The sequence below is a fragment of the Colletotrichum aenigma genome (assembly GCF_013390185.1).
Source record: "Colletotrichum aenigma strain Cg56 chromosome Unknown KSG_Cg56_contig05, whole genome shotgun sequence".
Lineage (NCBI taxonomy): Eukaryota > Fungi > Ascomycota > Sordariomycetes > Glomerellales > Glomerellaceae > Colletotrichum > Colletotrichum aenigma.
In genome coordinates this window covers 4,424,540-4,437,113 of record NW_023500911.1, presented here as the reverse complement: position 1 = coordinate 4,437,113, position 12,574 = coordinate 4,424,540, and the positions used below count along the sequence as shown (strand labels likewise).

The 12,574-nt window shown below is 39.3% G+C and overlaps 1 protein-coding gene across 1 annotated transcript; it reads right to left on the bottom strand.

Annotated features, from left to right (window-relative positions):
- Positions 1-3,163: 3,163 nt before the first annotated feature.
- CGCA056_v008826 (uncharacterized protein) lies at positions 3,164-3,478 on the bottom strand (the record flags this gene model as incomplete). Its single annotated transcript, XM_037324073.1, has 2 exons — positions 3,164-3,387; positions 3,445-3,478. 2 exons carry the CDS (start codon positions 3,476-3,478, stop codon positions 3,164-3,166), a joined length of 258 nt encoding a protein of 85 aa, XP_037178376.1.
- Between the last annotated feature and the right edge of the window lie 9,096 nt (positions 3,479-12,574).

The following is a 12,574-nucleotide window of genomic DNA, read 5'->3' as shown; positions in this document are numbered from 1 at the left end:
TCTCCTACTGCGCTGTTATAGGCAAATTAGGCAATTAGTAACAAAGTGACCTAATTGTTTTGGTTATAGTTGACATAAGCGTGGAGGTATGTTTTGAGGATTTGGTTGATTCGCTCCGTCTGTCCGTCGGTCTGCAGGTGAAATGCAGTGGATATTGATTGTTTGATGCTGAGGTGTGATGTGATTAACTTCCAGAAGTTGGAGGTAAAGATCTTATCCCTGTCTGACACGATTTCCTTAGGTGCTCTGTGGTTGGCGATAATATATTTGAGGAAAGTGTAGGCATATTCTTTAGCGTTGCTTGCTTCTTTGTATAGGATGAAGTAGGCGTACTTCGTGAGTCAGTCCATAATAATAAGAACGCTGTCATAATATACTCCTATAAGGGGTTCTTAAGACTTAAGTAGTTTGATAATAAAGTCGAGGGATATAGATTGCTAGGCGGTTTGCAGCATAGGCAAAGGTTATAGCATTCTATAAGGCTGGTGGTAAGCAGGTTTGCTTTTAAGGCAGACCTCATAATCCTTAATCGCTTTTGCTATATATTCTCTGGTGACCTTTTCTCTATATTGTCGTCGTAGTTGTTTCTAGGTTTTTGTGATTCCTTAGTGACTATATGCTGGGCGAGCATGGAACTCAGCAATAGCTTCGTCGTCTAGTTTGTTAGGCGGGCTAGCATTAGATCGTCCGGCTATCATTAAGAGCTTAGCTGCTGGTACTAGGTCTCCTTAGTTATCTATTTTGAGAATCACTTAGGTTTCTTCAGGCACTAGGACGTTATGGTCTGGTCTTCAGCTGAGAGCATCAGCTCTGCTGTTGTCTGATCCTTTCTAGTGGATGATTTAGAAGTTGAATCCTAATAGGAATTCTAACCATTATACTTATCGTTTTTCTAATACTTTTGAGGTTGTAAAGTGTGTGAGGTTCTTATAGTTGGAATATATAAGTACTTTATGGATAGTTCCTAAAAGTTTAGGTCTCCACTCTTTAAAGGCTTCAATAATCGCCATGAGTTCTTTGTTGTGGATTTTGTAATTAAGCTCTGGTCCTTTAAGTTTCTTAGAAAAGAAGGCGTAAGGGTGCAGACGTCCCTCTGAGTCTTATTATGACAGTTATGCTCTAATTGCATAATCTGATGCGTCAGGCTCTACTTCAAATTGCTTCGTAGGGTCTGGGATAAGGAGGACCAGTTTGCTGGTGACGAGGTCCTTGACTTTCTGAAAGGCTATTTGTTGCGGTCTTTCCCATCTAAATGGTTCGTTCTTGCGACTGAGGTCTGTGAGCGCTGCGTTGATTTTTCTGTAGTTTTTGATAAATTTCCAATAGAAGTTGACAAAGCCTAAGAATCCTTATACTTCCTTGAGGTTTTTTGGTGTTAGCTATTCTTAAACAGCTTTAACCTTGTTTCTAGACATGCTGACTTCTCCTGGGGCGATAGTGAATCCAAGATATTCCACTTGTTATGTGTGGAATTCGCTCTTCTCAGGCTTAACCAGGAGTCTGGCTTCCTGAAGGGTTCGCAAAACGTTATGTACGTCTTTTTTATGTTTCTCTAAGGTGGGGGAGAAAATGAGGATGTCGTCTAAGTAGATAACTACACAGAAATCGACATACTGTCATAGTATGGTATTAATTATATTCTGAAATATTGCAGATATATTAGTAAGACTGAAGGGCATAACGAGGTACTCGAAATATCCTTTCCATGTCCTGAAGGCGGTCTTCTATTCTTCTCCCTGTTTCATTCTGATCAGGTTGTAGGCTCCTTTGAGATCTAGGGCTGTGAACCAGTTAGCTCCATGGAGGAGTCGTCTTATTTTGTCGATAAGGGGTAATAGGTAACAGTTCTTAATCGTCATCTTATTGAGCATGCGATAGTCGACGTATAGTCGTAGTTTTCCGTTCTTCTTTGGTACGAATAGGATTAGGCTTCCTGCTGGTGATGTTGAGGGTCTGATGTAACCCTTTTGGAGGTTTTCTTCGAGGTACTTATCTAAGGCTTCTATCTCAGTAGGATTAAGTCTGTAGATCTTATTGAATTATGGTTCCTTCCCTTCTCTAAGGGGGATTTCGTGGTTGAAGCTTATGTGTTTGGGCAGTCTGGTTTCTAGTTCGGCTGCAAAGAGTTTCTCATAGGCTCTGTATTCTTCTGGGATAGACAGAAGTGGATCTCTCTTCTGTTTGAGATCTATCGTTATTAATATTTGTGACGTGGCTTCCTTTGCCTTAAGGTAGCAGATATACCGTTTTGCTGTTCCTTATTGTATCAGCTCGTTTGAGGCCTGGTTTTGACAGGGCTGCTCAGGGACTGAGTCGTCGTGGTCCCAATAGAGTTAGCCTCTGCTCCAATCTATCTGTGGGTTGCTCGTTCGTAACCAGGGTAATCCTAGCACTATGTTGTATATTCCTAGATCGGCAATATTGAATTAGATTCTTTCTTTCTGATTCAGGTAACTCATCTTAAGGGGCGTAGTCTCATTATAGATAGTACCTCCTTCGTACTTGAATTCTTCTCCTTCTGCCGTGTGTAACTGGTATGGTTGTTGTTTTCCTCCCTATTATACTTCTAACCTGTTGATAGCTTGGGGGGCGATGAAGTTTGCTTCAGCTCTGCTGTTAATTAGCATAAGTGTCATCTGTTTGTTGATAGTGATTCTGAGTTCTATGTTTTTCTTATGTCCTTGTGACATCTGGTAGATAGATCCTTTCCTTATTACCTGTTATGATCTGTTATTAGTAGGCGAGTCTAGTTTTTTGACTGCTCTGATTATCCTAGGTAGGTGATTCGTTTTCCTTCCCATGCTGCCTTAGTGAGGCTGTTTTCACATATCCTAACCTAGGGGGGTCTCAGTCTGTCTTTTATAACTCTCTAGGCGTATACCTTATTCTGGTAATAAATTTGATATTCGTCGCATTAGCATTCGTTCTATTTTATGTTGTCGTTATGCTAGCATTTCATAGGGAATTAAAGGCTTAGTCTAAAGACTGTGAGATTTTCTTCAAATAGTACTATAGTCCATCCGATCATAGCGGATATTAAGTAAATTTCTCAGATATACTTATTATTATGTCTTTAAGAGTAGAATTAGTAGTCATGCTTTTCTCCTATATACTCCTTATATTTGTCGTGGAAACACTAGGGCCAGAAGAGGGTTCGATAGAGTTAATAGTTGATTCTCAGCGCAGGATAGTCTTCCATGTGTAGCTGGGGGGTGTAGTCCCAGTCTTGCTGGTTTGCTGAGGTGCTATAGAAATATCGTTGTTGCTTATCTTGAAGCATGTCGATTTCCTGGTATTTCAGGAGTTGCTTGATTCTGTCTTCCTGGTCGTCAGAGTCCTCTTCAGAGCTGGAGTTATCTATACTGGGGGTGAACCTACAGGTGATCTCTGTCTGAGCATGTTATCAGGCAACGTCACAAGGCTCGTCTAAATCATAAGGCGAACTTTCTCCTTCCCCAAATATCCAGTCGCTGGTCATACTGAGGAGTTGTTGTTCTGTTAAGGGGTTATGTTGATATTCTGGTTCTTCCTCTGATTCTTCCTGTTGGCGTAACTGCGTTTGTCTGGCGTCTTCTCGCTAGATTATTTCTATTTCCTTCTAGATTTGCTGTTCTTTGTAGTGGAGTTGTTAAGGGGTTGGTTATAGAATAACAGGTTCTAATCGTTAGATTTGTAGCATTTCGTTAAGTGGTTCGGCTGGTTTCCTGGCGATCTTGCTGTTGCTGGAATGCATTATTGCCAGGGTCCTAGGGCGAGTATCTGGAGCGGTTATGTTGTATCTGGAGCGTCTGGGGTTGCTATCCCTTAGGTAGTGTCTGGATATCTCTTTGTCTTCAAGGTGAATTTAATAATCATCGTCATAGCATCTGATCTAAGATCAGGATGCGTGTGGGGCTTTTGCAATAGTGTTGACTTGTTGTGGCCGCTCGGCCACTAGCTTCTAAGGAAGCTTCTTAGGTTGCTAGCAGTCTTTAGCGATATATCCTTGCTTGTTGCAGTTGTAGCACTTAGGATTCCAGGGTTTCTTATCGTTAGGTTTGGTCATCATGCTGAGGTCTATAGGTCTGCTATGTTGTCTGTAAGCTGTGCTCTGATGAGTGTTGTTCCAGTTGTTATAGGGTCTGTTGTCATTCTGCTGATTGTTAAACTTTTGTTAGGGTTGCTATTAGTACTTGCGTCCTATGTTAGGGTTCAGTCTCCTTTCTCCTTTCTCCTTGCGGCGTTCAAAGAGTTAATTATCGATTTTGACGGCGTGTTCAACATAGTCCCTGAAACTGGGGGGTTTATTAACCTTAGCTATTTCGTCTTTGACGTTATCCTTAAGTCCTTGATAGAAAGCGAAGACCTTGCTTTCGTTAGTTATATTAAGTTGGGAGGCGATTCTTTAGAATTCAGCTGCATAGAGTGAGGTGGATTTGGTTTGTCTTAGGTGAGCTAAATCACGTTCAGCTTGCCTCTTCTCGTCTGGTTCCAAGAAAAGTGACTTGAGGTCCTTAACATATCCTGTGAAGCTGAAGAAGATGTCCTTAACTTCTTAACTGTACTTTTCAATAGGGTTGTCAAGCTATTCCTGCTTGAGGGGTTCAAACCAGGCTAGGGCTCGTCCTCTGAGGAAAGTGGCTGCGTGGACTATGCGTTCGGTTTCGTTTTGGAAGGTACTCATATAGAAGGCTTAGTAGGTTTATATCTGCACTAAGTATCCTTTAAGTTGTCCTGGAGTCCTGTCGAAGGTGGTGGGGGAGTTAAGTTTGAGTTGTTCCCATCCTTTAACTGGGGCTGAGATAACGTTAGCGGCAGCTCAAAGGGTTGCAACTTCCTTTTCCAGGTCCTAGTTCTTGCGGGCTTGCTCCTGGAGTTCGCTGAGGGCTGCAGCATTCTGGTTAAACATTTCGCGCATTGCCTTGAAGTTGTTGTTGGTTTTGTCGAGCTGGCGCTTAAGTTCTTCAGTGTCGTCCTTGCTGTCTAAGTCGTCCTTTATTTTCTGGTCTCCTAGTTCTTAGGCTAGGTTCTAGGTGGCTCGTCCTCCAGAGGTAGACGAGGATCCAGGGGTAGGCGACTTAACAGAGGTGCAGGAAGATATTATCGTTCGTTACTGTTAGTAGTGATCAATAGTCAACTTACTGAACAGGAGCAATCAAAGTGTTACGGTCAGCTATCTGACAGTAGGGTCTGCTAACAGAAGCTGGGGATTGATACGTTCTAACAGTACACTGGGTTGTGGTCTAGGTCGTAGGTCGTAGCTGAATAGTAGATCAGGTCTTCAGAGGCTAAGGTGATCAGTCCTAGACTCAACAAGTGGTTCGCAGTGAAGGTAAGCTGAGAGTATCCTGAGGATGAATACTAAGTTGATTGCTGAAGAGCTATGGAAGTCTGACCATAAGCCAGGCTCAGGTCATACTATATACAAGTTACGAACAGTGGTCTTTGTCTACTTCCAGGTGATCACCTATGTGCGTAGGTGATCGCGATCAGTTGGCAGAGCCAACTGATCACTGAGCGTTCCTTCCTTTGCCCCACTGATCGTTTCCTTATCTTATCGTCACGTGACTTATACCATAGTTCTTCCGTTCTGAGTGAGTCCCTGTTGTTCCCGTGATCCTGCGGTACAAATGTCCTGTTCTAGCCGCCCGATGCCCGAGTGGGTCGTTCAACTGTTATCCTTGTTTACGGGTCGTAACAAGGATCTTAGCAAGATAAGATTAAGATTAACTACTTAGAAGGCGTACTAAATTCCTAGTTAAGCAACCTATTAATAGGGGTACTAGAAGCGCTAAAGGACTACCACCAGTTTATAAAACTGCTTCTCACTATAGGATCCTGCTTAGATAGCAGGAAGCTTAGGGAACGCTACCTCAGTTACACTTCTCAGAAAGTGCTGCAACCTAACTGCTAATAAGACGCAGATAGAGATATACTGATATCTAGCGTCAGCTGCACTAAGGGTAAAGAGAAGATAAACTTAAATCGCCAACAAAGCAGCTCCTCATCTGAAGACCTGCTGCAGCTTATGAGAGACACCTATAAGTGCTTTAACTGCAACCAGATCAGCTATATTGCTATATAGTGTCCTAAGCTGAAGCGTTCCTATCCTGCAAAGGTTAAGAAAGCTAAGAAGCGAGAAGAGAGCAGTAATAAGAGTCCTATAGAGGAGCTGGGAAGCTCTGAGGCTGAAGAGAGCTTAGGAAAAGAGTAACTCTACTGCAAAGTTAGGCGTTAGAGCCTAAACTTAGTGATATCACAAAATAGAAGCAGTTTAAGTATTACATAAGCAGCAAGTCAGTAGTGATCACTACCTATATATATAAGGGCACTTAAGCAGACGCCCTAATAGATATAGGGTGCAACTTATACGCCTTTGTCGAATATAACCTAGCCTGCAAGCTCTACCTACTAGTAGTGGACTGCTCTAAGCAAGTATTAGGCAGCTTTAGCAATGCTATAGGCGCTATAAAAGCAACAGGTGTGGTTGTCTTTAACCTTAAGCTATGCGGTTATAATGAGAAGATCTTTATATATACTATATATAGCCTTAGCGACAATCTGTTCCTAGGGAAGCCCTAGATAGAGAGGAACTGCATCCTATATAATGCTGCCATGCAACAGATATAATATAAGAGGGGCGGCGTAGACCTACGTCTAAAAGGCGAGGAAGAGCTAGGATGAGTGCACCAGATCAAAGCTGCCCGCCTCCTCCTGGGAGCCCCTTTCGTAACGCTTTATAAGAGGGCATAACAACATACTAAAGGAACTGCAGGATATAAAGTTCAAGCGATCAGCCTAGCAGATATATAGAAGGCTCTTATGAAGAAGACTGAGAAGACAGACCTAAAAGCCCTCCTCCCACCAGCTGTACTAGCTAAGTTCTAAGAGCTATTCCAACCTGATGAAGCTGCTAACCTTCCACTATATCGCCCTAGGGTTAACTATAGGATCCCTATTAAATAGGATGGTAGTAGTAATAAAGCTGTACTACTATAGGGTCTGCTCTATAGTATGTCATAAGAAGAACTGCTCATCCTCCATAAGACCCTATAAGACCTACTTAATAAGGGCTTCATCTGCGCTAGCAGCTCAGAAGCATTAGCCCTAGTACTATTTATATATAAACCAAACAGAGGAATATATTTCTATGTCGACTACTGCGCTCTTAATAAGCTTACTAAGCGTAAGTAATACCCTCTTCCCTTGATTTGAGAGATACTTCAGACTGTTAGCGCTGCTAAGTAGTTCACTAAGCTAGATGTAGTAGCAGCGTTCTATAAGATCTGGATCGCATAGGGAGAGGAGTATAAGACAGCCTTCTAGATGAGATATAGGCTATGTAAATAGCTAGTTATCCCCTTTAGGCTTATAGGAGCCCCTGCTATATTCTAACGATATATTAACAGCATACTTTAAGAGTATCTAGATGACTTTGCAATAGTATATATAGATAACATCCTGATCTACTTAAACAGATTATAATAAGACTATAAAGCGAAGGTTAAGCTAGTACTATATAAGCTTACTACAGCAGGGCTATATTTAGACCCTTATAAGTGTGCGTTCTCTGTGAAGATAGTTAAGTACTTAGGGTTTATTATTACAGCTGGAGTTAGTATCTCTTATAACCCTGAGAAACTGAAGGCAATTAAGGAATAGGCAGCTCTAAAGATAGTTTAGGGAGTCTGAAGCTTCCTTAGATTTACAAACTACTACTGGATCTTTATCCCAGCATACTTAGAGATTGCTGGACCCCTGATAGCTCTTATAAAGAAGGGTGTCCCCTTCTGCTAGGGTAAGGAATAAGAAGTAGCATTCCAGGAGCTCAAGAGGATCTTTGCTGCTAAGCCTATTCTATATCAACTAGACCCTAAGCGTACAACCTATGTTGAGGCTGATTGCTCAGGCTTTGCCCTTAGAGGCGTACTCTCACAGGAAGATAAGTACAGCAGACGTCACGCAGTAGCCTACCACTTGCAGCAGCTTAACGCTGCCCAGTTTAACTATCTGATATATAATAAGGAGATGCTAGCTATTATAAGCTGTCTATAAGAATAGAGAGCAGAGCTACAGAGTGTCAGCCACTTTAGGATCCTATCAGACCATAAGAACCTAAAGTACTTTATAACAAAGCAGAAGCTTATAGAACAGCAAAGCTGATAGGCAGAGGAACTATCTCAGTATAACTTCAAGATATAATACCAGCTAGGAAGCAAAGCAGTAGTGCTAGACGCACTCTCTAGATGTGAATAAGATATACCTACGTCTCTAGAGGATAAGCATAAATAAGGTTGAATCCTATAGCTCCTCCCAGAAGCAACCCTACCCTCAGCATATGTATAACATATAGAGGCAGCACTATTAATGCTTATATTTACTGACGACAAAGAACTATAGCAACTCTGGGATCAGACCTAAGGATAAGATGAAGTCTACCAGCAGGCCTATGCTGCTGTAAAATAACGAGAAAGAAGCTTCCCCCTAAGCCTTAAGCTAAAGGTTCAGATTGCTAAGTGTGAGATTAATAATAGCAACTAACTACTATTCAGAGATTAGATTTAGGTACTAGGTAATAAAGATCTAGATAATAATGCAAACACACTATGCACCTATATTGTTTAAAGCACCTACGACTTAGTGCTCAGTAGCCATCTAGGAAGAGATAACACCTTCACGCTGGTTAGTAGATAGTTCTACTAGCTTAGTCAGTCGCACCTAGTATAGCGTTTCTGCTGTAACTGCAATAGTTATAGGCGTAGTTATATCTAGAGGGAACGTTATAAGGGACTTCTGAAACCACTACTGATACTATAGCGTATATAAAGCAACCTTGCTATAGATTTTATTACTAACCTTCCCCTTATAGATAAGGGCGAGAGATATCTTTAGGTAATTATCAACCGGCTAGGTAAAGGTGTAACCCTTAAGGCGATAGAAAGCATAGAAGCTGAAGCCTGCGCTGAATAATTCCTAAACTGCCACTTTAGGTTTCACAGCATCCCTATGTTAATTATGAGCGACAGAGGGAGCAACTGGACAAGCTGCTTCTAGCGGCAGTTCTGCAAGCTTTTGGGTATAGAGCAGCAGCTTAGCACTACCTACCACCTGCAGACTGATAGAGGCCTAGAGAGGATAAACCAGGAGATCTAGGCCTACCTATGCAACTACGCCACCTACTCACAGAAGGACTAGGTATATAACCTTCCAGCAGCTCAGCTAGCGCTTTACAGCCGCAATAATAGCGCTATTAGGATGAGTAGCTTCTTCCTAGAGCATAGATACAACCCAGAGCCTATTAAGGTCAAGGAAGCAGGCCCAGCAAGCCCTGAGGGCACCTATGAGGGCTAAGCACGCAAGTTGGTAATAAGGCTTCAAGATGTGATAGATATAGCCTAATCGACCCTCGCCTCAACACAGTAACACTACGAGGAGCTGGCTAATAGGAAGCGCCAGCCTACAGAGAGACTAAAAGTGGGCGACAAAGTCTGGCTTTATATAGGGTATTACAGATCCCCTAGGCCTTACAAGAAACTAGATTAGTTACACCATAAGTATATAGTTACAAAAGTTATCTCACTATACGTAGTAGAGCTTAATATGCCAACGGCTATATACCCACGCTTCCACGTGGATACCCTGAAGCGTGCAGGTAACAACCCTTTACCTGGGCAAACGCTAGATGACGAGCAGCCGCCACCAATTATAGATGACGAAGGCGAGGAGACCTGGAATGTAGAGAGTATCGACGCCGCTACCTAGAAGCGTCGAGGGCGCGGGCGACGCTGCGAAGTTCTGGTTAAGTGGGAAGGATATACAGAGAGGACCTAGGAGCCTGTCGAGACGCTCCAGGGGACAGAAGCAATAGAGGCTTATAAACGCCGTTATGGCTCTGCGATGGAGCACGATGGAGACCAAGCCTTAGCGCCGCGGGTGCGCCGCTGGAGGGGAGCAGGGGGGTGATGTCACAGGCTAGAGCCCGGATTGATATCTCCGGCTTCGCTGGAGCAGTTACTAAGATCTAGCTCCGTTGGACCCACTACTCTGCTGCGTTACACCGCCTAACCCAGTCTGCTTCACTGCTGTTAGGTGCCTACTCTTGTAAAGTCCTTTTTTCCTTCTTCAGCTTAGAATAGTCAATCGACGGCACCTCTACGTTGAACAAGCCTAGGGGCCAGCCCCTTACAGTTTAATAATAATAATGTTTATTATATTATTATAAATCAAGGTTTTATAATAAAATCTTGAATATTAAACTACTAAATAGTTTTTTATATTATTTAAGATATTGATTAAGCTTTTATTTTAAGATTGGATAAAATATATAATAATGGTTATGTTATAAAACTATCTATTATATTAGCTAGAAATATTAAGATTAATAAGAAATTTTAAAGAGATATATTCTAAAATTAAAATCATAATAAATATTTTAAAATTAAATATAAAGAGGTTTTTAAAACTTGTTTATAAAATATTAATATTATTATAATCATTAATAGCTTTAATTATTATTATAAAAAGCTTAAATATAATATTATTTATGTTTAAATCTTCTATAAGCTTTATAAATATAGCTATAAATGTAAAGTTTATTTAAGTTATTATTATACTAACTATTTTAATAAAATCTTAAAAAAAGCTAATAAAATATCCAATAAACTTATTACTAAATATTTCAAAGATATCCTATTTATCAATTATATTATTATTTAAAATGTAAATAAAAGCTATATAAATAGTATTAATATAGCTATAATATATTTTTTAGCTTTCTATACAGCTAAAGTTAACATTCTTAATAATATAAAGATTACTACTATAAGAATTATACAGAATAATATTCTGATTAGTAACTAATAAATAGAAGTTATTAATATAAATATAAATATAAAGAAGTTACTCTTTTTCTCTATAAAGCTATTATTATAAGCTATTAATAACTTTATAAAAATAAAAAATAAAATCATAATATAAATATAATATTAAAGCTATAAAAACTCAAACAAATAAAATAATAAATATAATTTTATTAAATATAAAGATTAATTATTTTCTTATTTGTCTTTAAAATTAGAGAAAACTATAATAAAAAAAACAAAATAAGTTTTATAATTTCTTATAAATAGTTTCAATATATTAATTTGTAACAGTTTTTATATATTATTTTTTATTTGTTTCTACTTATATTTTAGCTAATAAATAATAAATATTAAGCTATTTATTATATGAAGCTAATATATTTATCAATAAAATATTACAACTTTAAAATAGAGGTTAAAAATAAAAATATAATAATAATTTTTATTAAGCCTTTTTCTCTTTATAATATTTTATAAAAGCCTTTAAAATAGAGAGAGAAAAAAGAAAAAAGAATTATTTTATTTTAAATTTTATATTAAGCTTTCTATATTTTTAACAATCTTTAAATTAAAAGATTAGCTTTTTACATAAAATAGCTTAATTATTTATATTAATATACTTATCTTTTTTAGCTTAAGCTTAAACTTCTAATTAATAGTTTTAGCTTTAGATCATTTCTATTTTATATTATTAACTAATAATAATAATAATATATATAATATATATTAATTAGTAAGCTTATACTAAAACTTATTATATATAAAAATTACCTAAAATAGAGGGGATTAATAGATTTAAAGGTTTTTTCTCTTACTTTATAAAGGTTTTAGTTAATATATTTAAAGGTTTTTCCCCCTATTTTACAGAGGTTTTAACTAATATATTTAGAGGTTCTTTATAACTAATCATTTTCGCTTAATTAGGATAAGGTCTAAAGGTAGCAGATTAAGGGTTATGTAGGTGGTTAAATATAACCTTTCTTCCGAAAGGCATAGATATCTATAGAAAAAGGAGGGTAGCAGGGATCGCGAAGTAGGGGTTATATATTCCCCTTTAAAGACCCCTACTACGCGTGTCTTCGCGACAGCGGGAGTGACGCTGGTATACCCACCGGCGTCCCTCAGTTGGCATGGCTGATGGGGGTGGAAGCGAAACATCAGGTATATTGGAAAAGAAGTGACGAGTGATGTGTGCTTAGATTTTAGAAGCCAAAAGGTCGCAACAGAAAAGATAACAAAAAGGCCGTGGAAAGTTCACAAGAAACTGTCAAATCAGTGCCATTCTCAGTGACTAAAAGAGAGATAATACAGGGCAAAGTGCTATTTAATCTTAAGAGTCAAATATAAGTACATCAACCGACAATTCCAAAGGCTGTGTTCAGTAATAAAGAGAGCTACTGATACCAGAGACGAAATGTACCAGGAACAAAATAACCACATGTCCGATAGGCGCAGTCTTGATTGACTCATTTTGAGGAGAGCGCCAGAAATCATTCGCGACTTTTCGTACGACAAAATGCATCGTCACATCGTGGCTGGCTGATGCAGCTGGTCCCTCTTGGCGGACCAGAAGCGAGCGACCCGAAAACAGCAAAGCCAGGTAGATGAGACATAAGAAGCCGTGGGCTGCTTGGAGAGAGCAATAGTGTGTGATAAATGTGATGGAACAGTAGAGCGCTTGTATTTCAAAGTATATAGACACCATAATGTACGCTTGTGATGTAGTGGCTGTG